Source organism: Cebidichthys violaceus, unplaced genomic scaffold (assembly GCF_023349555.1).
Source record: "Cebidichthys violaceus isolate CVI_PGR_0920_01 unplaced genomic scaffold, fCebVio1.0.p SCAF_2, whole genome shotgun sequence".
Lineage (NCBI taxonomy): Eukaryota > Metazoa > Chordata > Actinopteri > Perciformes > Stichaeidae > Cebidichthys > Cebidichthys violaceus.
The window spans coordinates 6,237,271-6,258,501 of NW_027176372.1; the positions used below are offsets into that span (position 1 = coordinate 6,237,271).

The window sequence follows — 21,231 nt, forward strand, 5'->3', positions numbered from 1 at the left end:
GGATAAAACAAAAAAGGGATTTGCAAAACGTACACGGACCTTCAAGGCCAACACAGACTAGATTTCTCGCACTAATCTGAAAAACAGAAAATGAGGTAATTAGACTACAAACAATAATGATAAAAAATACTAATTCTTGCAGAAACATGATCCCTGTCAGTGTTTTACTATTATATATTGATATTACAAATGTATATTTGTTTGGATCATTATTCCTGCTGCAGATGTTTTAACTCTTTTATTACCACAATGAACTGTTGTTCAGTTTGGGTAGTTAGGAAAGATTTGAAAAATTATAATATGCAAAATAACTAGTAACTAAAGCTGCCAGAAAAATGTAGTGGAGTAAAAAGTACAATATTTCCCTCTGAGATGTAGTGGAGTGGAAGTACAAAGTTGAATAAAATGGAAACACTCAAGTAAAGTAACTTGAATTTGTACATAAGTACAGTACTTAAGCAAACATACTTAGTTACATTCCACCACTGATCATAACATTTACTCTTACCACTCACAGCTTATCAAAACCATACAATTTACTGGTTTTTTTTTTAAAGAGGTGGAATAATATTGATCAGGATTTAGTTCAGTCTATTGTTCCGGCCCTCCTCAACAGTCCCGGTTTGTCATGTGGCCCCTTGGGAAAAATATTTTGCCCAGCCCCGCTTTAAAGGCACTCTGCGTGCGTGCTGCTGACGTTAGAGCCGTCATTCCTGTCGAACAAATGATCTGAACGCTGATTGGCTTGTTTATGGAACGTTAACGCCCTCTTCTGGCAGGTTTCCGCCTATAAGTTAGTGCGGCTCGAGCCACTGGTGGCAAGAGGGGGATCATGTATGTAGCTTTTTAAAATTGTAGACTTAAAATGCCGTTTGTGAAGGTAGTGTAACAGTCAGGTGGATTTCCCACGAGGATATTTCACTTCTTATAGTATGGAGTGAACTCCAACGTATTTTTGTGCCAATGGTAAAGCATAATGGACTAATCCATCTTTGGCACAACCCTCAATTGCCGTAGTTCCGTGACACACGAGAAAAATTATGTAACTTTTGCCGGTTCCGGCTTTCTGTTACCTTCAAAAGCACAGAGACAAAGGGGAAGTTACACCTGTGAGCCGCGTGTAAGAAGGACATTCTCAAGTTTTGGGTTCTTATAAATGGCTCGGTTTCTTCAGTAGAGGTGAAAGGACAGCAGCACCGTTCCGGAACTAACAGTTCTTTCTCCGTTACACTCGGTACAGTCAGGAATGAATCCAGCTCGTCGCTGTTCGGCTTTTCTGAGCCAGCTGTGTGTGTCCTCACGAGGGGGGCCGACAGCCAGGACACCGGCAGTGGTCTCAGCCTCGGCGGGAACACGGTGCTGTCACTCCGGTGTCGGACGAGGAGGAGGAGGGGGAGTCAAAGGGACCTGTCCCCAGCGGAAGTCGAACGGGACACCCCTCACAAGGACAGCACCAGGTACTTCACTCTTCAGTGTTTCATCCGGTATTCACCGACAGTGATGCTGTCGCTGCGACGTTCAAAAACAAGTATCTGTCATAGCTCAAACTGTGGTAATAACACCTACTCCTCTATCATTACATCTTTTGGTAAAATAAGTGTGAAATATTGACACAAGCTGAGTCTTTTAATTTTTGTTTAGCAACAATGCCAATTATCATTACCACAATGATTCAAAAATATTTGGCATTGTTTTGGGCAACTTTTTTGACAGTGATAGAAGAAGAAGAACATTTCTCCTTGGCTCCTCACTGTATTTAAAGGCTGGTTGGTTAGGTGGTCATTGATGTTGAAACAGTCAGCTTTCCTCTCTACACAGGGCCCCAACGACCCGTGCCCCATATTTATTATTATTGTTATTTATTATGGCCCTTGTAGAAGCTAATGAGCTCAAATGGCTTTAAAAAAGAAATCCATAAAACATAATAAGTAGACTAAATCGCAATATACAAGCAGATAAGATAAGACATTTATTTATCCTACACTGTGAAAATTCCATTATGTTTGTTTTCTGTTATGTTGTGTTGTATTGTTAATGTTTGAGTGCGTCTCGTTCCAACAACTTCAAACACAGATAGTTTTTTTTACAATGTAACATTATCAGAGATCGGCGACTAGAAAAGCATAAATGAAGTCCTGATCACATATTTTACTGAATATTGACGGATAACAATCATCAATAAAACTTTATTTCGCACTGTGATGGTTAATGTTAAACTGTGTAATTAATCCAGGGTTCAAATGGGTGCAGAAACGTGAGGGGGGGATCAGTACGGATTGCTTTTAAAGCATTTCCCAACATTTACCCATTCTAACACACATTCATACGCTGATGTTAGAGGCTGCCATACAAGATGCCACCTGCTCCTGAGGATCTTATCTAATTGCAAACCGATGGCGCAGCCTTCTGGAGTCATTTGGGGTTCAGTATCTTGCCCAAGGACACTGTGACATGCAGACTGGACCTTGTCCACTCATCTTATAGTCCACTCATCTTCCTCCGTCTTCTGAAACACAGTCTATATCCACTGTACTGTTTGGTGTACAGTGGATCTGTAGAGAACAGAATTTGGAACAGATTGTGTCTATACCACTTTACGGCAAGCCGTCCGGTTGCGACAACAACCTGATGCACAAACTGGTTGAATTCTCATTTAACCAGTCATTTATAGCTAGCTGCTCCCAGCTTAGTGGTCAGAGATGGTGAGCAGCCATGCTGTTGCGTGCAGTGGTGTGGACACATGCAGCCACTTAAGTCTCCAAAGAACCAATCAGTGTAGCAGCGAGGTTATTCTCCTGTAAGAGATAAGCCGCTCTTCTGAGTTTTGTAATAAGTCTTTTAACTGTTTAACTGATAGCACGGTAAAACAGTTAATTATTAACATCTCTTCTGCAATGCTCTGCTTGTTTCAGGAAAACACAAAGTTGAATATTAAAATGTCAATAACAACATTATCTTGTATAATTAGTCTGTTACAGTCAAAAATGGAGGCGCATCTGATGAAAATAAAAGATGTATCAAAGTTAGAACTGTAATGGTATTATTAATTGGTGCTCAGTATCGGCAAGTACCCAAATGTAAGTACTTTTGCTTGGGCTAAAATTCAGTTTGCTATTATAAGATAAAAAGCAACATATTCACATTTGAGATGCTGCAGAAAGCACATTTGTGGTCTTTTTTTCACTCGATTAAAACTGTCATTTGATCATGAAAATGTATGCTGTTTAATTTTCTGTTGATCGACTTATTAAGGAATTGATTTAACGTTTCAGCTCTAATTCAAACAGAAGAAAACCTCACATTAAACATACATAAAAACACAAATTTCATCAGCCATGGTGTCTATACTTAGGCACTTCTATTTATTCCTTCTCTGAAACTGAGATACAGGATGTTCTCCATGTTCTTAAGCAGTACCTCTGTCTGGTAATCTGTTCAAGCAGCCTGCAAACTATGACACTGCACTTCTTAACTAGCATGACTTAACGCACATCATTGACCTTGTTGCAGATCAGTGCAGCTCCACGTGTAAACAATCATCTTGCATTACGAGGTCTCTTCCTCGTAATGCAATATAAAGCGGCAGCAGACACTATACAGACACAGACAGCTGATTTAGGTCAAGGGTTAAAGTAATGGAATGGTTTGATATTGTTTTATTAAATATTATTTATAACGGCAATAACAAAATGTTGGGGCAGCTGTTTAAGTTGATAAGGCGAACTTAGCAATCCAGCTGCTACAGAGCAACACTAGCATTCATTTGGAGTCGTGTTCTCTGATGAAGTTGTTTGGTCTGTAGCAGCTCCTCAGAGACATATCTGTCACCAGGACTGTCCTTGACAGGAAGGAATTCTTAGTCGACTAACTCTTTTGTCCATTAATCGATTACTTGATTTAATCAACGAATCTGTATAAGTGAGTTTCTCCACAAAGAATCACACAAAAGCATCTCTTTCAGTCTTGTGTTTACCAGAGATATGCTCATCAGTTTCTTAGAAAAAAATTATTCAGCATGAAAAAGCCTAGTTTACACCACCCGACCGATTCTCCATTTCCCCAAGAAAGACACCAGATCTCACCAATTGGAACCAATTGGTGCTCCATCCCTCCTCAATGCTTGCTCGTCCATTTGAACTCTACAAAAACGGTCTATTTTTTATGCAGTCTGATGCACCAAAGTTGGTCCCTAGACCCAGTGGAAAATCAAACAATAGTAAAGCGGGTGGAAACGGGCTGTGTTGTGAACACTTGCCATAGACAACATCAACAAGCATGGCTGAAAACAGCTGCCGAAACCCAACCAGAAGTATGTCAGTGCTTGGCTTTTACATTCGACAGGCAGTATTTACTGTAAAAAAAAAGACTGTCTAAAGGAAGCCTAATTTTTAATGAAATATTGGCCTTCAAATTGTGCAGGTGAAACGTGAGCCAGTCAGGAACCGTGGTTTGAGTCAAAGTCTTAAAGCAGGTCTAACCAGGTCAAAGGGTTGTCTATTTAAGTTATCGTCACAAGGAAATGGGTCAAGTCTCTCCTTTCATAACTGTGTACTGTGCACATGCATGAACATACTCACATGGCCAGGGTCAGCAAAACGGGGCCTTGAGTTAGCCTTTGTAATGGAGGCTAAAACTCTTAATCTAACATGCAGGTCTTTACCATTTGTAATGGGATTGGGGGTCAGGGTGAGTTACATAATCACCAAGACATGGATCAAGGGAGTGCATACTATATGTGTACATCAATCCATCAGGCCCATTATCTTCCACTCAAAAGTGAGATCCTTTGAGTTAGCTGGCAGTGTCGACACAACAGCACTCAAACTAAAACATACAACTGATCTGATGACTGAAGTTACCGAGCCCCCAGGAAGAGAGCCAGGCTTTGATGCAAAGTTTACATAGTGGCCAAACAACTACAACTTCCGGGTCAGTCCCACTATGCCTTTCCCCCCCATATACTTATATGGGGAAATTATATTGGGAAAGGGATCATTTATTTTGAGGTGAATCAACTTCCCAGTATGAACACATGAATATCCATGATTTAAATCATTAGGTCCTAAAAGTTTAAACATGCACTGATAGCTGAATCCAGAGTTCTTTTTCTTCCTCCGTTCATCTGAATGGGAATGAAGAAGGAAACGCTAGTTGGCTTGCTCCATGGGCTGTGAATGTGGAAGATTGACAGAATATTTAAATTCTGAATTCTATTTGGAAGTAAAACTTTTTGTTTTATGCCCCACTGAGCAGTTTTAATAGGAATGACCCGGACCGGCCTCCAACACTGGATCCAGTACCTTTCATACATGTATATGTATGAATATATATATATATATATATATATATATATATATATATATATATATATATATATATATATATATATACACACAATCAATCAAATATACAATCATATATATTTAATAAAAGCCTTCATTAATTTTTCACCCCGTACCACTTAATCTAATAGGACACTCTGGTAATTCAGTGAGTTGTCATGTGTTTGTACAGCAGAGGAGACGTTGACCTGGAATTTGATCCTTCTGCGTAACCAGCAGCACCCAGCACAGTCTGGCTTATTATTCAACAGCAGCCGAACTCAGTCCTGGAATTGAACTTCAGCCACCACATGCTTTCTTTCTTTGGCATGGAGAAAACGCCACAGTTTGAGTGCAAAATGAGAGCAATACTGGTGCTGTGATTTGTAGGTTTTCTACTAAATTAATACAGATACAAGTCACTTTGTTAGCAACACTTGGTACTTGAGCTGCTGTGGCTGTTACTGTGGCTTGTTCTACCCAGAGTGTGGTGAATGAATTATACCGTTCACATGTTTTTATTCTGTCTGACGCCTGTCTGAACTTGTTATCTGCTTTTTAGCCCAGTACGCTTCAAGTGTTTCTGCTCATTCCGTTTTAACCTGTATGAAGTATCCCAGCATGCATTTCACATCAGCCCACATCTGAGAGGGCAAGTAAGTAAACATTTAGGTTGCAAATAATTATTTGGTATTTTTTAGAGATGTGAGGACCCGTGGGTCAAAACCATCTTGGCAAGTCTTTAGGTAATTTACTGGAGGCACTGATGTCTCTGTAGCAATTTAAACACAAATGCCATAATAGACGGTAGATAAATATTAAAGCTAGGGACTTGTCCTTCCTTCCTTAGTTGTCACACTAATATTGCTTTTGGCAGTACTTTGGTTGAGTTGGGTGAAGTGTTCTGTCAGTTAGTCTTGTTCATGAGATATATAAAAACATTTTTTTTAAAGGATCAATACTTTAAAAAAACAAACAAAAAAACAACAACAGCTGGTCACTGTAGTTTTTATCAAACAGGAGGAAATGGTGCTTTTGAAGGGGACTATTTTGAGTGGTGGATTAATCCACATTTGGTGCTCTAGTGAGTATTTGTGGCAGCAGGACGGTGTGTGTAGGGATGGAGTCCAAATAAACTACAGTTGGTGGTGATGAAGAAACAGCAGTGAGGCTCACTAAAGTGTTTTAATGGAGCTCCATGGAACAGAGGAAGAAGACAGACACACTGTACTTGTTACGAGAACAAGTATTTTCACAGGAGGAGACATCCAGAATGTTTTCCGTGGACTGGCTGTTGAAGCAGGGCCCTCTTGCCTTCTTTCCCAGTGGTGATGAATGTAGAATGAACACACAAAGAGAATGTGGCAATTCATTGTTGACCGACATTCCAGTTTACTGCGTTGACTCCCTGGCTTGCCTTTGCTGCGTTGGCTCAAATTCTGTTACTTGAGGCAGAAGGGAGAGCGTTCTTGAATAGGCCAGTTCCTGGCTGAGTCACCCTCCTCTCTGTGACTGTTTCATGAGAGTCACACTGTCCTTCCAGAGCCACATCCAGCACAATGTCTGCTCGCACTCCCACCAGAAGAGCAAGTAATGAGAGGACAGCGTTAGGTGGATAACCAGACTGAAGACTGTGTATATATGTGTGTGTGTGTGTGTGTGTGTGTGTGTGTGTGTGTGTGTGTGTGTGTGTGTGTGTGTGTGTGTGTGTGTGTGTGTGTGTGTGTGTGTGTGTGTGTGTGTGTGTGTGTGTGAGAGAGAGTGTGTGTCCTTCATCCATTTTGGTTCATTCAAGTGGTGTTGTGTTTTTTGGTGTTGTGTTTTTTTTACAAGTCACCAGCAGTTAAATCAAATCTGTAATTATTATTATGACTGTTTATATTATCATTGTGGAATTGATCAGCATCCAGACTTTTGGGATCCACCTACGTATGAAGTTAAAGTATGAGGATGTTATTAAGCCGGATGAGGTTATTTCCTGCATAGTGAATTACGAGGTCGTCCTGCCTCCTGCTCTTGACAAAACTCTTGACGGGTGCATTGCACCAATGTGCTTGCGTTGTATCATAACCAGTGGACCAGGAAATGAGCTGCCAGAACTGCCAAAGAGGAGTAACAGAGCCGTCTGGGTTTGGCTACAGCAAAGTGGGAGCCAAGACACACAGACAGAAAGGAAAAGAATCGCTGAAGAAAACAGTTCATTATTAGTCTTCTACTCTGATGCTTTATTAAAGCGTAATATTGACAGCTGTCATACACATGACAATGTGTGCGTATCTGTCTACAACCGTGAAATGTTTCAAATAGTTTTACGAGATATTTAGTCTATCAATATTCATGGTAATTTTCTCAGTCTCAAACACAGCTTAACCATGTCATGTGAAATTCCACGTGTGCGTGTGTGTGCGCACATGATCAGGATGATACCAGCTCTGCCTCATTTGAGCCGAGAAAAATCCTGCATTGTTTGCTACAGGTGACGTTAGCCTGACATGACAAAGAGACACTGCTTGTGGTGTAGTTGACAGTGTTGGAGTGGAGTGGAGCTGAGCCGATTGTCTGGTCATAGTTATGGACACAGTTAGCGTTGTGTTGTTTTGCACTGTGTTTTAATGAGAGGTTAGTAGTCAAGCTATAGAGTGTTTCTAGGGATGACTGAGTCAGTAGGCTGAAGGACAATTTAACTGGAATATCTTCATTTTGAATGGAATGCCATGAAACCCCTCGCGCTGTAAGTGATGAGTTCGATGTTCCAAATATTTTAAAGTGGTTTCTCTATGGCTTACTTTGGACTTTCAGTTGTGAAAAAATTGGCTAATGTTAGCATGCTAACATGCTAAACTAAGATGGCAACCATGGTGAACACTACAGTCTGAAAATAAGCATGTTAGCATTGTCATTGTAAACTAGCCTTCGCATAGCTCAAAGCAAGTAGAGCCTCTTTAGCTTAGTTTATACTCGCGCCAGAAAATTATGTCATCACGACTTAAAAATCATTTGAGCATAAATCTTTCAGCCAAATCAAATAGAGAGTGAGTGTGGCTCAGTGGTGGAGCAGGGTCATCATTCAGTCAGAGGATCGGCGAGTGATTGCTGAATGATTAAGCCCTAAAGTAATAGTTTCATTGATGAAAATTGTTGGTTGCAGCCCAGTACAGTTGTACTTCTACTGACTCACAGATGGAACAGTAGAGTGTTGGTACATTTACATTAAAGGAGACATACTTGTATTTTGGGTTTCTACATGCTTTAATGACCAAAAGGACTCACCACTTTCCTCATACGGTCTGTTGCTGTGGACTCCGTCTAAAACAGTCCGGGTTGAGGGCCTGTCTCTTTCAGGCCCCCTCTCCTGAAAAGCCAAGTTGTGGCCCCTCATATCACAGAAAACTGAGCATGCTCACTGACCCTAAATCAGTTAGTGAACTAACCAGGTTAAGAGAACAACCCACACTCTGTCTCGTTCTCTTCCCTCCATCCTCAGCCAGAGCTCACATAGTGTGTGTGTGTGTGTGTGTGTGTGTGTGTGTGTGTGTGTGTGTGTGTGTGTGTGTGTGTGTGTGTGTGTGTGTGTGTGACAACATGCCTATTCTTATTAAAAACACCACCTACTTATTCAATGGCAAAGTCCTCATCCACATCCTACACACTCTCTCTCCGTCCTCTCTCTCCCTTTCTTATTCCTGTTTTTGCTCAGTCAACATCTCTCATCACCGTGGAGATCAAGCTGATGAACAAACCTCATTGGTCCTCGTGTTTCTCCCTCCCTCCATGTCTGGAGGGAGGAAGACAAAGAAGCAGGGAAGCTTCTGACCAGACATGGGTGAGACATGTCTACTACCAGTGGCAAACCGTGCATTTTACACATGGGCCTTCTGTGCTGTCCTACTAGACTTGAGCCATCTCCTAATAAGCTCATTATGATGCCACAGCTATGGTTATTTGTTTCTAGGGTGTAATAATACACGTATTCGTATTAAACCGTTCGGTACAAGGCTTAAGAACCGAACAATACGTTTGAAAAATATTTGTATATTCTGTATTTGGAAAATACAGAAGCTTAAATTGTGGGAAATATAATGTTCTATTTCATCCTTACTGACCGCCAGAGGCAGTGTTTAACACTGGATATCTTCTGTCTCGCGCATGCGCAGGTTGAGTCTTTATATCAACAAAGTCACCTGTGACCTCGGATGACCCCCGTCGTCTATAAGTTCCGGTGTCATCCTGAGATCAGTCCTTTTTCATCTTCTCACTACGCAGGCTAGCTACCATGGTAGTAGAAGCTTAAAGCGAAAATTATTTGTCTATGATCAAGAAATATTAGAGTTTGTCGCGGTAGCCTTGTGACCACCGATCGGAGTTGCGGATCTTCGCCCTCCAAAGGCTACGACAAGCTGTCCCTCTTAGGAGGAAACGGCGTGTTTTGCCGTTCGGCCCCGGACTCAGTCTGATACGGGCCACCTAAATCGCAAAGACAACAATCGGTGAGATCGATTAACATTGTTTCTATAACCATTGTTCGTTTTTTCCACGGTCGGCAGAGCGCTTCCGCTCTAGCTAATCCAGTGGTGGTGTGCTAGTGGGAGCGTAGAGTTACGCTGTAACTCTACAATACGGCATCCCTTCACAGTTAACGGAGCGTCCTCACTCCGGCTAACTTGATGCTAACTAGACTAAGCTATCAAAGTTAGCAGAGTGCTCTCGCTCAGGCTAACTGGTGGGACACCAATATCTGCAGCAAATATCCTAGTGAAGAGAGTGTCCTCGCTCCCCTCTCACTGTAGGGACTGTTCTTTCCTTTTTTGGCCTGTTTTTCCCAGTAGCAGAGGGCTCTCGCTCAGGCTAACTGGTGGGACACCAATATCTGCGACGACTGTCCGAGTGGAAAGTGTCCTCACTCCCCTCTCACTGACTGTCCCCTGCCTGTTCTCGTCAGCAGAGTGCTCCCACTCAAACTGACTTAACAGCCCACACCAACTAGTGGGACAAGGGTTACTCCAGAATTGCGGCCATGTCTAACTCTCCCGGCTGTAGGACCTGTATGGCTCCTCTTCAGCCGGAGGACGGCCATGACCTCTGCCCCTCTTGCCTTGGCCTCGAGCATCTGAGGGAGGGCCTCTCGGAGAACTCATGCATGAACTGTGGCATCATGCCTCGAGTAGTAAGGGCTGCTAGGCTCGCCGAGGTGGAACACCTGATGGATGAGGGCGACCTCCCCCTGTCAGGACAGCTGAATCCAGCCCAACCTACCCATTCCAAACGCTGGGCCACAGACGCTGCAGGGGCTCCCTCCAAGAGGGCTAAGCCCAGCAGGCTGTCTTCTAGAGTGGATCTGCTGACTGCTGAGCTTGCTCAAATGAAGTTGCTTCTCCTGACCCTCCACCCTAGTGCAGGGGGGTCTGAAGCACCAGATCCATCCACGGCTGAGCTTGGTCCAGAAGAGGACGTTAACTCACTGGCAGTGTCAGCCAATCTCTTTACTGAGTACAGTGAAGGGCGGCCCTCCCATGCTCCGGGGCCTGGCTCCCGTTCTTCAGCTCAGAGTTCTTCAGAGGGGGCAGTCGATAGCTCCATGGGGTCTATCATTTGCATGGCACTAGCACGCCTGCAGTTAGATACACAGCAGCCGGAACCTCCGCCTGCGAGTGCCTCCATCAGGGGCGTTCCCGCCCCCACCACCTTCTCTGTTCCTTCCTCCGAAGAATATCTGAGGGAGCTGCATGCATGCTGGAGAGACACCGGGACTCTGTCCCGTCTTACATCGGATGGACGAACCCTGGCGGCCATGCAGGACGCGGCAAAATTTCGCCTTGATTTGGCCAAAATTTGGCAACTCCCTCTCCCACGTCATGCTTGCCCTCTCAGCTTCTCTGCAGCAGGCTACTTTCGACGCTTCTGCCACCAAGCCTCAGTGATGCTTCACTGCAGGCGTTTGCGCTTATGTCAAGGGAACTTGGACACCTGATGTCCACCCTGGTCCAGACTCACCGCCAGGTTTGGCTTGCGCAGGCTCCCCTGTCGGAGACATGTAGGAGGACCCTCCGTACTGTCCCAGTAGAACGTGGTGAGCTGTTCGGGGCATCTGCTATACAGGCGCTTCAGCGGACCGTTGAAGCTAGCCAGACCAGGCAGCAGTTCTCTGGCCTTCGCAGAGACATGCCCGCACCCCGCAGACCTAGGGGTCCCACTTCGGCCCCCCGAGGCCGTGCTCAGCCCCCAGCTCACACCAGTAGCCATCACAGACCTCAGCGTCCCGCTGGGAGGCCGGCTCGCTACCCAGACAACCCTACTTACGTCCCCCCCAGACAACCTCCGAACTTGGGGACTAACAGTCGCCCCCCCAGAGCCTCCAGAGGCAGGGGGGCCAGGAGATGATGTCTCCGGGCCGGCCGTCGTTTTTTTCTCTCAGCAGCAGATCAGCTACTGGGCAGCTCATGCTTCAGACCCCTGGGTGGTGTCCACCCTAACCCAGGGGTACAAGCTTCAATTCCGACGCCGGCCCCCAGCCTCCAACCGGGTCAAAATGACCAGCATCACAGACCCGGCAAAATCCCTAGCCCTTTACCAGGAGTTAGCCGTGCTCCTGGCCAAGGGTGCAATCGAGAGGGTGGACCCCCTGTCACAACCCGGGGGGTTGTACTCAACTTACTTTCTTGTAAAAAAGAAAGGCAGCGGACTGCGCCCAGTCCTAGACCTGAGGGGACTCAACAACTTCCTGAAGGTATTACCATTTCACATGCTGAGCACAGCAGACGTCCTTCGGGCTGTTTCCAGGGGAGAGTGGTTCACGTCTGTCGACCTGAAGGATGCCTATTTCCACGTTCCCATTGTACCTCACCACAGGCAGTTTCTTCGTTTCGCCTTTCAAGGCCGTCCAGGGTGCTCCCATTCGGACTCTCCCTCTCCCCACGGGTGTTCACAAGGTGAGTTGCTGCTGCCCTTTCCCCCCTGCAATCACAGGGCATGAAAATACTGCCGTACTTGGACGATTGACTGATCTGTGCACCATCCCGTCTTCAGGCAGCACAGGACACTGCTCGCCTCCTCTCTCACGTGGCCCGGTGGGGCCTCAAGGTGAACATGGAAAAGAGCTCCCTGACCCCTTCCCAGAGCATAACCTTCATTGGTGTGGCCCTGGATGCAGCCACTATGAGTGCCTGTCTGTCACCCCAGCGTGTGGACGACATCCTCCACAGTCTCTCCTCCTTCCGAGGGGGCAGGCGGTTGCCCTACATTCTTTTTCTCTGCCTATTGGGCAAACTGACAGCTGCCTCAGCTGTCGTTCCCTTAGGTTTGCTGTCACTGCGCCCCCTGCAGAGATGGTTGAACAGCCTTCACTTGGACGCCAAGTGGCACAGACACAGGGCAATAGTAGTAGGAAAACAGTGCCTACTCGCTCTATCCCCATGGAGGGAGAGAGCATATCTTGCAAACGGTGTCCCCATGGGCTCGGTCCCATTCCGCCGAGAGGTGGTCACAACAGATGCCTGCCTCTCAGGATGGGGTGCAGTGTGGCAGAACAGGACTACTTGAGGGCAGTGGTCTGCTCAAGATCGCATGGAGCATGTCAATGTTCTAGAGCTACGGGCTCAAACATTTTCTGCCAAACTTGAGGGGAAAGCATGTGCTTGTCCGGTCAGACAACACCTCTGCTATGTTCCACATAAACCATCAAGGGGGTACCAGATCCCTAAAGTTACTACGGGTATCCCGTGCCCTTCTGACTTGGGCTGCACCTCGCCTTACCAGCCTTCGGGCAATGTACCTGCCAGGAGAGCGGAACCAGGTCGCAGATTTCCTGTCCCGTCACAAGCCTCCACCGGGGGAGTGGCGGCTTCATCCACACGTGGTACAGAACATCTGGGGTCTCTTCGGCAGAGCAGAGGTGGATCTCTTTGCCTCGGAGACGTCGACCCACTGTCCCCACTGGTTCTCCCTCACGGAGAGGACCAGTCCTCTGGGTCAGGATGCCCTGGCTCACACATGGCCAGAAGGGCTTTTTTATGCCTTTCCACCATTCCCTCTGATTTTGCCAACGCTTCTCAGAGTTCTTCAACAGGGCCACAGACTCTTGCTAGTGGCCCCCCTGTGGCCAGCCAGGACTTGGTTCTCCCTACTGCACAGACTCTGCTGCAGGACACCCTGGTGCCTCCCTGACAGGATCCTCTGAGCTTATGTGGAAGCCACCGTGTGCATACGGCGGTCGGAGCAGCTCTTTGTCTGTTATGGTGGGTCTAAGAAGGGCTGTGCTCTTTCAAAACAGCGCCTGTCCCACTGGATAGTGGAGGCCATTGCCTATGCATACAAGGCAAGCGACCGTGCTCTCCCATCTGGAGTGAAGGGCCACTCTACCAGGAGTGTCTCCACGTCATGGGCAGCCCTGAGAGGTGTGCCTGTGGAGGATATATGTGCTGCGGCCTCATGGGCATCTCCGAGCACATTTACCAAACACTACAGAGTCAACGTTGCCACCCCTCACCCACTGGGGAGGGTTCTTTGGCCAAGTTCCTCTGCCTGAGCTATATAAGGTAGGTACTTGTGCTTCCTCATGACTCTGTCCTCTGGCGGTCAGTAAGGATGAAATAGAACGAAAGTTACGAATGTAACTACGGTTCTATGAATCCTGGATGACTGCCAGAGTTCTTGGTCACTCGGAATCCCGTGAGCTTGCGAGAAGATTTCGTAAGGCTGATCTCAGGATGACACCGGAACTTATAGACGACGGGGGTCATCCGAGGTCACAGGTGACTTTGTTGATATAAAGACTCGACCTGCACATGCGCGAGACAGTCTGGCGGTCATCCAGGATTCATAGAACCGTAGTTACATTCGTAACTTTCGTTTTCGGTAGACTGCGCTCACATAACAGACAACAGGCTTTGTGACCTCTGAACCCGGAACAATAACAAAAAACAGCTGAGGCTGCGGCACCGCACATGTCTTCAGGGGGGCTAGGCTAACTAGCTTAGCAGCAAAACAACAGCCTGATTCAATTGTCCGGACAATAACCCTGCGCATGATAGGATTTTTCATAATTAACGGACAATACATATAGTCCAAATCAATGTAATTAACACAATGAGAAGAAAAACTCACAAGAACCAGTCACATATATTTATATGACAACAAAGCAACAAATCAATCCAGCAACACTGCGGCGCTAGAGCACGAACCATTCATATTATTCATAAAAACAACACGATAGACAAATGAACACAGTAGAAACGCTACTGCAGATGTAAAGACGCAAAATCAGTTCACTTACCACAGCTGCTCTTCACTTAAAAAGTCCACTCAGGTCTCTCCAAAGGTTTTCAAAAGCATGTAGCTTGTGCATGTCCTGTTTTGGTTAGCATAGCGTAGCTCCAAACAGCTCCAAACACCAAGAGCTCAGTTGCAAATGAAACGCATTCTTAGCCATACAATGTGCAACGCTTCTCCACTGCTGTCAGCCAGAAATACCGTTCGTACAAATCCTTTTCCATGCTGGGTCAGGGCTGCTAGCTGTGGGCTTGACAGACCCTTTGATAAGATGTCCAGCTTTTCTGGAAATGTCCTTCTCCAGAAATCCATTTAAAAAGACTAAAAATGTCATGTCAATGTCATAACATCTTACATATGTTTCAACTTGAACTCTTACTAAACACTAAGATCTGCTAGATAGTTTTCTGTTTGACAAAAGTCACGCTGGCCCACTGACCAATCACGGCGCACCTTAATGCTGACATACTTAGCAGGCTACCTAGACAGCTCTGGCACGTCAAAGAATACGCCCAACATGTCAAACTAAAGATCTGATTGGTTGAAGACGATGACAATCAGCAATATCGTCCCCATATACTTTAATCTGCAAGGTCTACCTAGAGGACCTCGGGCCTCTCTCCTTACATAGAGACATAGAGGCTGAATCTGATTGGATAAGAGCTCTACTTAAAACAAGCTGCAGTGGAAGCAGCACTGCAGGCTGGAAGCAGAGCAACTGAAGAAGACAGAAGCTGTGCAATGAGAAAATAAGCTAATGGGGGGAAAAAATATAATACTTGTAGTGTATTTGTGAAAAATTATTAAATTATAAAATAGCTATAACTTTGTGATTCTGTTAAGGCCAGCAGAGAAGGCTTAGCTGGCCCTGGCGGCCCACCACTAGTAACACACCAGTAACACAGTTACTGAGAGGGACTGGAGCAGCAGATAGGAGACAGGGTGAGACATGCCTACTACACACAGTTACTGAGAGGGACTGGAGCAGCAGACAGAAGACAGGCAGCCAGCTATCCACGATGATTCCACTGGGACTGCTGGCAAAGTGAGTGAAAGCAGAAGGAAGGTAGCCAGTATCCAGCAGTAAGGTTGGGGTTAGGACCTGATAACATGTGCTGAGCATTAAATGGGTGAGCATTAGCATTGAGCTTTATATGCAACAATGTAACGAAGTCCCTTTGACCGTCAACTGTTTATTTTACTGGGCTATCATTAAATCTATTCTTAAATCTTCAAAACATGACAACAAGCTACTTCTCAGTTATAGGGGGATCATTCTTATTAGCTGATAAATTGTATTCTTCACTTTTACATGGCAGATTTGTCAACCACCTTGACGGGACCGGTTTGCTTGTGGACGGGCAAAACTGATTTAGAAAAGCTAGAACATGTATTGATCATATATATGTAGTCACTTCCATTATACGTGAAAGTGTTCAGGAGAATAGGTCTACGTTTGTTTGATTGATTTCCAAAAGGCATTTGATTGGATTATTAATAGGGAACTTCTTCAATATAGGTTTAAGTTAATAAATACATAACTGGTTGGTTTTCCCAACAATTTTGTGTGAAGTAAGGAGATGTTTTGTCTCCAACATTGTTTTCCATTTATTGTAATGATTCATTTCTTCAAATGAAAGCTTCTAATTTGGGGGTTAAAGTTGATGAGTTGATGGTGGGCGTATTATTATATGCGGATGGCGTAGTTCTACTTGCTGAACAGGAATGAGATCTGCAGATTATGCTGAACATTGTTGCGGAGTGGTGCTGTGAATGAAGGCTAGTGGTAAATGGAGGCAAATCAGTAAATTTTAGACAAAATCATTTGAGACGAGTGAAGGTTGTGAAGATGTCTGATCAGAGAGTAAAAACACATGTCATTGGGACATTTTGCAATGCCATCCCTGGGCTAAGAGTTTGAAATCTATGTGTCATTAATTTTACAGAACAGGTATTCAGGAGATTAGGACCAAACTGTTCCTCATGCCTACAGAAAAATGCTCATTTGACAAAGAAAGAAACACTAGATTCCAATAAGAAGCAAGTTCCTTTTCTCCATGTGGAGACCAGGGAAAATCAATACAAACACAGTTGGCCTGGGTAGCCTACAGATTCTAATGGGTACCACAGGCAGTGTCTGAAAGCATTCAGATAGTTCCTGATAGAAATATGAACTTCTCTCATTTTATCTAAGCAATTTTGCTTGGTTGCATTTGTTGAAAGAACAAAAAGGGATTTTGTAGACCACCCTTTATATCCCGAACAACAGAAAGTAATCCAAAGAAAAGCACCAACAGTCAGATATCATATTGGCTCCTGAACAGTGAGGACTTCTTTGTGGTACTCGGCACTATGGGCCTACTGTACTACATTGATACAGACACTGGCTGTGTGGGCCATGTCTTGGCCTTAAATTTAATTCTGGGTCATGTGAAAGAGTCTTTCTGAAACCTTTGAGTAAAGGTTGAGGCTGGGTTTCCCCAAGTTGTGCAAGTTGTGTATCTTCAACTAGTTTTTCCATTTGTCTCCCTGTTGTTCCGTAGCTACCCTATAGTCTCACTACACTACATGTACAGGTGCAGACAGCAGACCGTTTCACACTGGTTTTAAGGTCGGAGAGCTTTCGGTCGAGGTATTGGGCTGGACGTAGTTTGGTTCACTTGGATATGGTCGAGACCTCAATCTAAAGCTCATCTTGTGTCGTCTCACCCAAGCAGACTTACTAATGTGTCACAAACAAAAGACGCAGCGGACGGATAAAACGCAACACCATAGAATACGAGCATCTTTAGAGATGTCACTAGAACAGCAAAGTAAAAAAACAAGTGTCGTAGATACTGGAGACAGAAGAGCATGTATGATGCTCTGTTTAACATTTTACCACATAGCCAAAGATTGAGTTCCCAGCTAGCCGTTGAGGTAGAGGGTGATGTGATTTTGTTGAACAGACCAGGTCCAGGCTGAGACCAGTCTATTGAAAGTCTGTACCTTCTCTACCAGCACTCAGCCATCAGTGAGTGGTCTGAACAAATGATTAGTGTGTATGTTCTGTGACTGCCAAAGCCACCATAAAGCAACACAACCTTTGTGCTGACTGTTGGCATGTCTTCATTAATGTTGGCAGTGGAGATGTACGCTCTCTCAGTTCAGTGGTTCTCATGCTACTCGTCTTCCTGCCCGGTTGGCCTAGTGGGGTAAAGGTTGTTTTTGACACCAGAGAGACTCCGGTTGATCTTTCTAATCAATCCCATTTCCTTTCTCTCACTCTCAAAGCCTCATGGGTAGTGTGACACAATATGAAAATGGCACAGAGAAGAATCAAAGCAGGGTCTCCAGAAACTCTACCTACAAAAAGCCCATTTAATGATCACACATGTGTTTCCCTTCACCAGTTTGTCCAATGGGTGGCAGCGGTAGCAGGTTGTTTGGTACGTTGTCCCAGTCGTTGAACAGCGCCCCCTTGGACCAGTCGGACCCGTACCCAGAGGAGAACCCAGACCAGGACGTGGTTGAGAGTGACCCGGACCAGCTGCTCAGAGAGTGTGAAGAGGCCCTGCAGAAGCGTCCGACCAGGCCACATCGAGACCTGGTCCGTCCCAGCGGCATGGCGCCCTGCCACCACAAGCTCAACCCCCCCATACGGATCATGCAGTGGAATATACTGGCACAAGGTAGACATCTGTGGATAAAGCACACGTGTGATCTGTGAGGACTTCAGTGACATATAGACATGTAGAGGTTATTTAACCATGCTAGCAGCTCCGCTGTTTGTAAGTCTGTCGGTCAGTCCAGACTGAAATGTCTCTACTGTACGGACTGAGATTCATTCATGGTCCCCAGAGGGTAAATCCAGCTGACTTAGGTGATCCCTTTGAAGTGAAATATCTTGACGGCTATTTGATGTATTGCCATTAGCTTTGGTTCAGACATTCATGTTCCTCTCAGGATGAATTGTAATCACTTGGTTATTATGCTAATTATGCTGACAAACTAAATTAAGATGTACTACGAGTTAGTTGAAAGCACTGCTGTGCTTGATGATGATGATGAATGAATGAAGTATAAAAATGAATCTCTCTCTCTAGCTCTCGGTGAGGGGAAGGACGGGTTCATCCGCTGTCCACTGGACGCCCTCAACTGGCAGGAGAGGAAGTATCTGATCCTGGAGGAGATCCTCACCTACCGCCCAGACATCCTGTGCCTGCAGGAAGTAGACCACTACTATGACACGTTTCAGCCAATCATGGCCAGCCTTGGCTACCAATGCAGCTTCTTGGCCAAGCCCTGGTCTCCCTGTCTGGATGTAGAGCAGAATAACGGCCCCGACGGCTGCGCTCTGTTTTACCGCCGCTCGCGCTTCTCCCTCCAGGCCACGGCTCACCTGCGGCTGTCGGCCATGATGCTGCCCACCAACCAGGTAGCCATCGTCCAGACGCTGAAGTGCCGGGGAACGGGCCGACGGCTGTGCGTTGCCGTCACCCACCTGAAAGCTCGTAGCAGCTGGGAGAGACTGAGGAGTGCTCAGGGTGCCGACTTGCTGCAGAGTTTGCGCAGCATAACATCCCAATGTGGCGGCAGCAGCCAGAAGGAGGTGGAGTCGGGCAGCGTCCCTCTGGTAGTGTGTGGGGACTTTAATGCGGAGCCCTCAGAGGACGTCTACCGGCGGTTCAGCTCCTCCGCTCTCGGCCTGAACTCTGCTTACAAGCTGCTGAGCTCCGACGGACAGACGGAGCCGGCCTATACCACGTGGAAGATCCGCCTCTCCGGAGAGAGCTGCAGCACCCTGGACTACATTTGGTATACCCATGATGCTTTGAGTGTGCAGCGCCTGCTGGACATCCCCACAGAGGAGCAGATCGGCCCAGACCGCCTCCCCTCCTACCACTACCCCTCTGACCATCTATCACTGCTCTGTGACGTCAGCTTCAGGGAGGAGCCCCATAGGTTGATGTAGGCTGCCAATCACAGCAGCCCTGGCCCTCTTGGGTGAGGGAGAAGACTTGAAACAATAGTCCACCTCGACTGCAGACCAGAGAGAGGAGAGTGAACGGGACATCATCTGCCGGATGGAGGGAAATCTGATTAGATTGTGAATAATTTGCGATCATGAGATACGAACAACTTTCTGTACTGTTGCTATTTAATGATATTTCAACGTAGAATATTAGAAGATCATCACTTTTGATGGAAAAACTACTTGCAGTTTTAGCAATAACTGAGATTTGATCCACTGACTTGTGTTGAGGAGCCTGTCGGTTCCTCTTTAACCCAACTGCAGCTGAAATGGCAGCAATGAGCTTCATCTGCTGAACTTTGACCTCTGCAAACCAACTGACTGTTATTACATTAATTTATTCCATTATTCTCTGTACTTTCTATCTTTTGGTTAAACAACAATCAACAATTTATCCTATAATTATTTTGCATTAAAGTAATTTTTGACAGTTCTGCAGTGTTGTTACTGTGACTACAATGAGGAGAAATGTTATTCTTGCAAGTTATTCTTGCTGACATCCTAGCTGGTAGAGGTCACTGTTTGAAGAGTTCTGTTGTTCATTTGTTTCAGCATGTTATCAACTCAAGACTGCACTTTAATTATGACAATAAACATAAAAGAATAACATATAAAGTCTACATTAAGATATTAAAGTTACTACAGGGAATTTAAATGTTGTGCTGGTTTTGGCAGCCCCTGCAGCAGGAACGGTGGAGCAGCGAGAAGGAGCCAGACTCCTGGCTCTCATCTGGCTCTGTCCTCGAAGGGCTGGTTGCTGCTGGAGTCTGAGCTGAAGGAGTTTCAGGTGAACCTGCGGGATTTCATCAAGTCAGAGTATAGTATATAAAAATAAAAATAAATAGTCATTCAATGACATATAGTATGCCAAAACATCACATAAAAGGCACAGTATGGAAAACAAATCATAGTCATAGTATAGTTTGTCATTTAAAAAAAAGTCATTAAACTTCACAGTATAGTACGTTGAATAAAACGCAGTGTGGTATGTCGAAAAAGTAGTAAGAATGTCATATGTCAAAAAAGGTCATTGTATAGTATGTTCAAAATAGTCAATATAAAGTGAAGATCCCAAAGTCAAAGATTAGTATGTCAAAAAAGTCCTAAAATTGCTATAGTATGATGAAAAAAAGTGATGAAACAGTCACAGTATTTCATGTCAAAAAAAGTCATAAAAACATAGTATGTCTGAAAAGGTGCAAGAGTCAAGTATAAGTACAAAAATGCACAGTAATGTGTCAAATGTGTCATTTCATGAAAGGTCACATTATGGCATGTCAAAAAAAGTGTTTTTATTCCAAACAAAGTTATAAAAATTGATAGTATAGCTGTTTAAATAAAGTCATAAGTTACAGTATATGTGTGGTATGTTTAAAAAGTAATCAAAATGTTGAAAAAGGTCATTGTAATACTACAATGACCTTTTTCAACATTTTGATTACTTTTACTTTTTTGATTAGATTTTAAGTTAAAAAAGTCAGTCAAAACGGGGATAGCATACATTTCTTTTAAGAATCTGTCAATAAAAAGTCAAAGCGTAGAACGTCAAAATTAGTCATTAAAAAAAATCTAAATATAGTTTGTAAAAAAAAAAGTATAGTAATTTGGAAAAAAGTCATGTCAAAAAAAGTA

General features: G+C 44.8%; 1 protein-coding gene across 1 annotated transcript; it reads left to right on the plus strand.

The window, feature by feature from the left end:
- The first annotated feature begins 899 nt into the window (after positions 1-899).
- Positions 900-20,032, plus strand: nocta (nocturnin a). Its single transcript, XM_068714192.1, has 3 exons — positions 900-1,457; positions 17,978-18,256; positions 18,671-20,032. The coding sequence occupies exons 1-3, from the start codon at positions 1,247-1,249 to the stop codon at positions 19,537-19,539; spliced, it is 1,359 nt and encodes a 452-aa protein (XP_068570293.1). The 5' UTR covers positions 900-1,246; the 3' UTR covers positions 19,540-20,032.
- Positions 20,033-21,231: the final 1,199 nt, after the last annotated feature.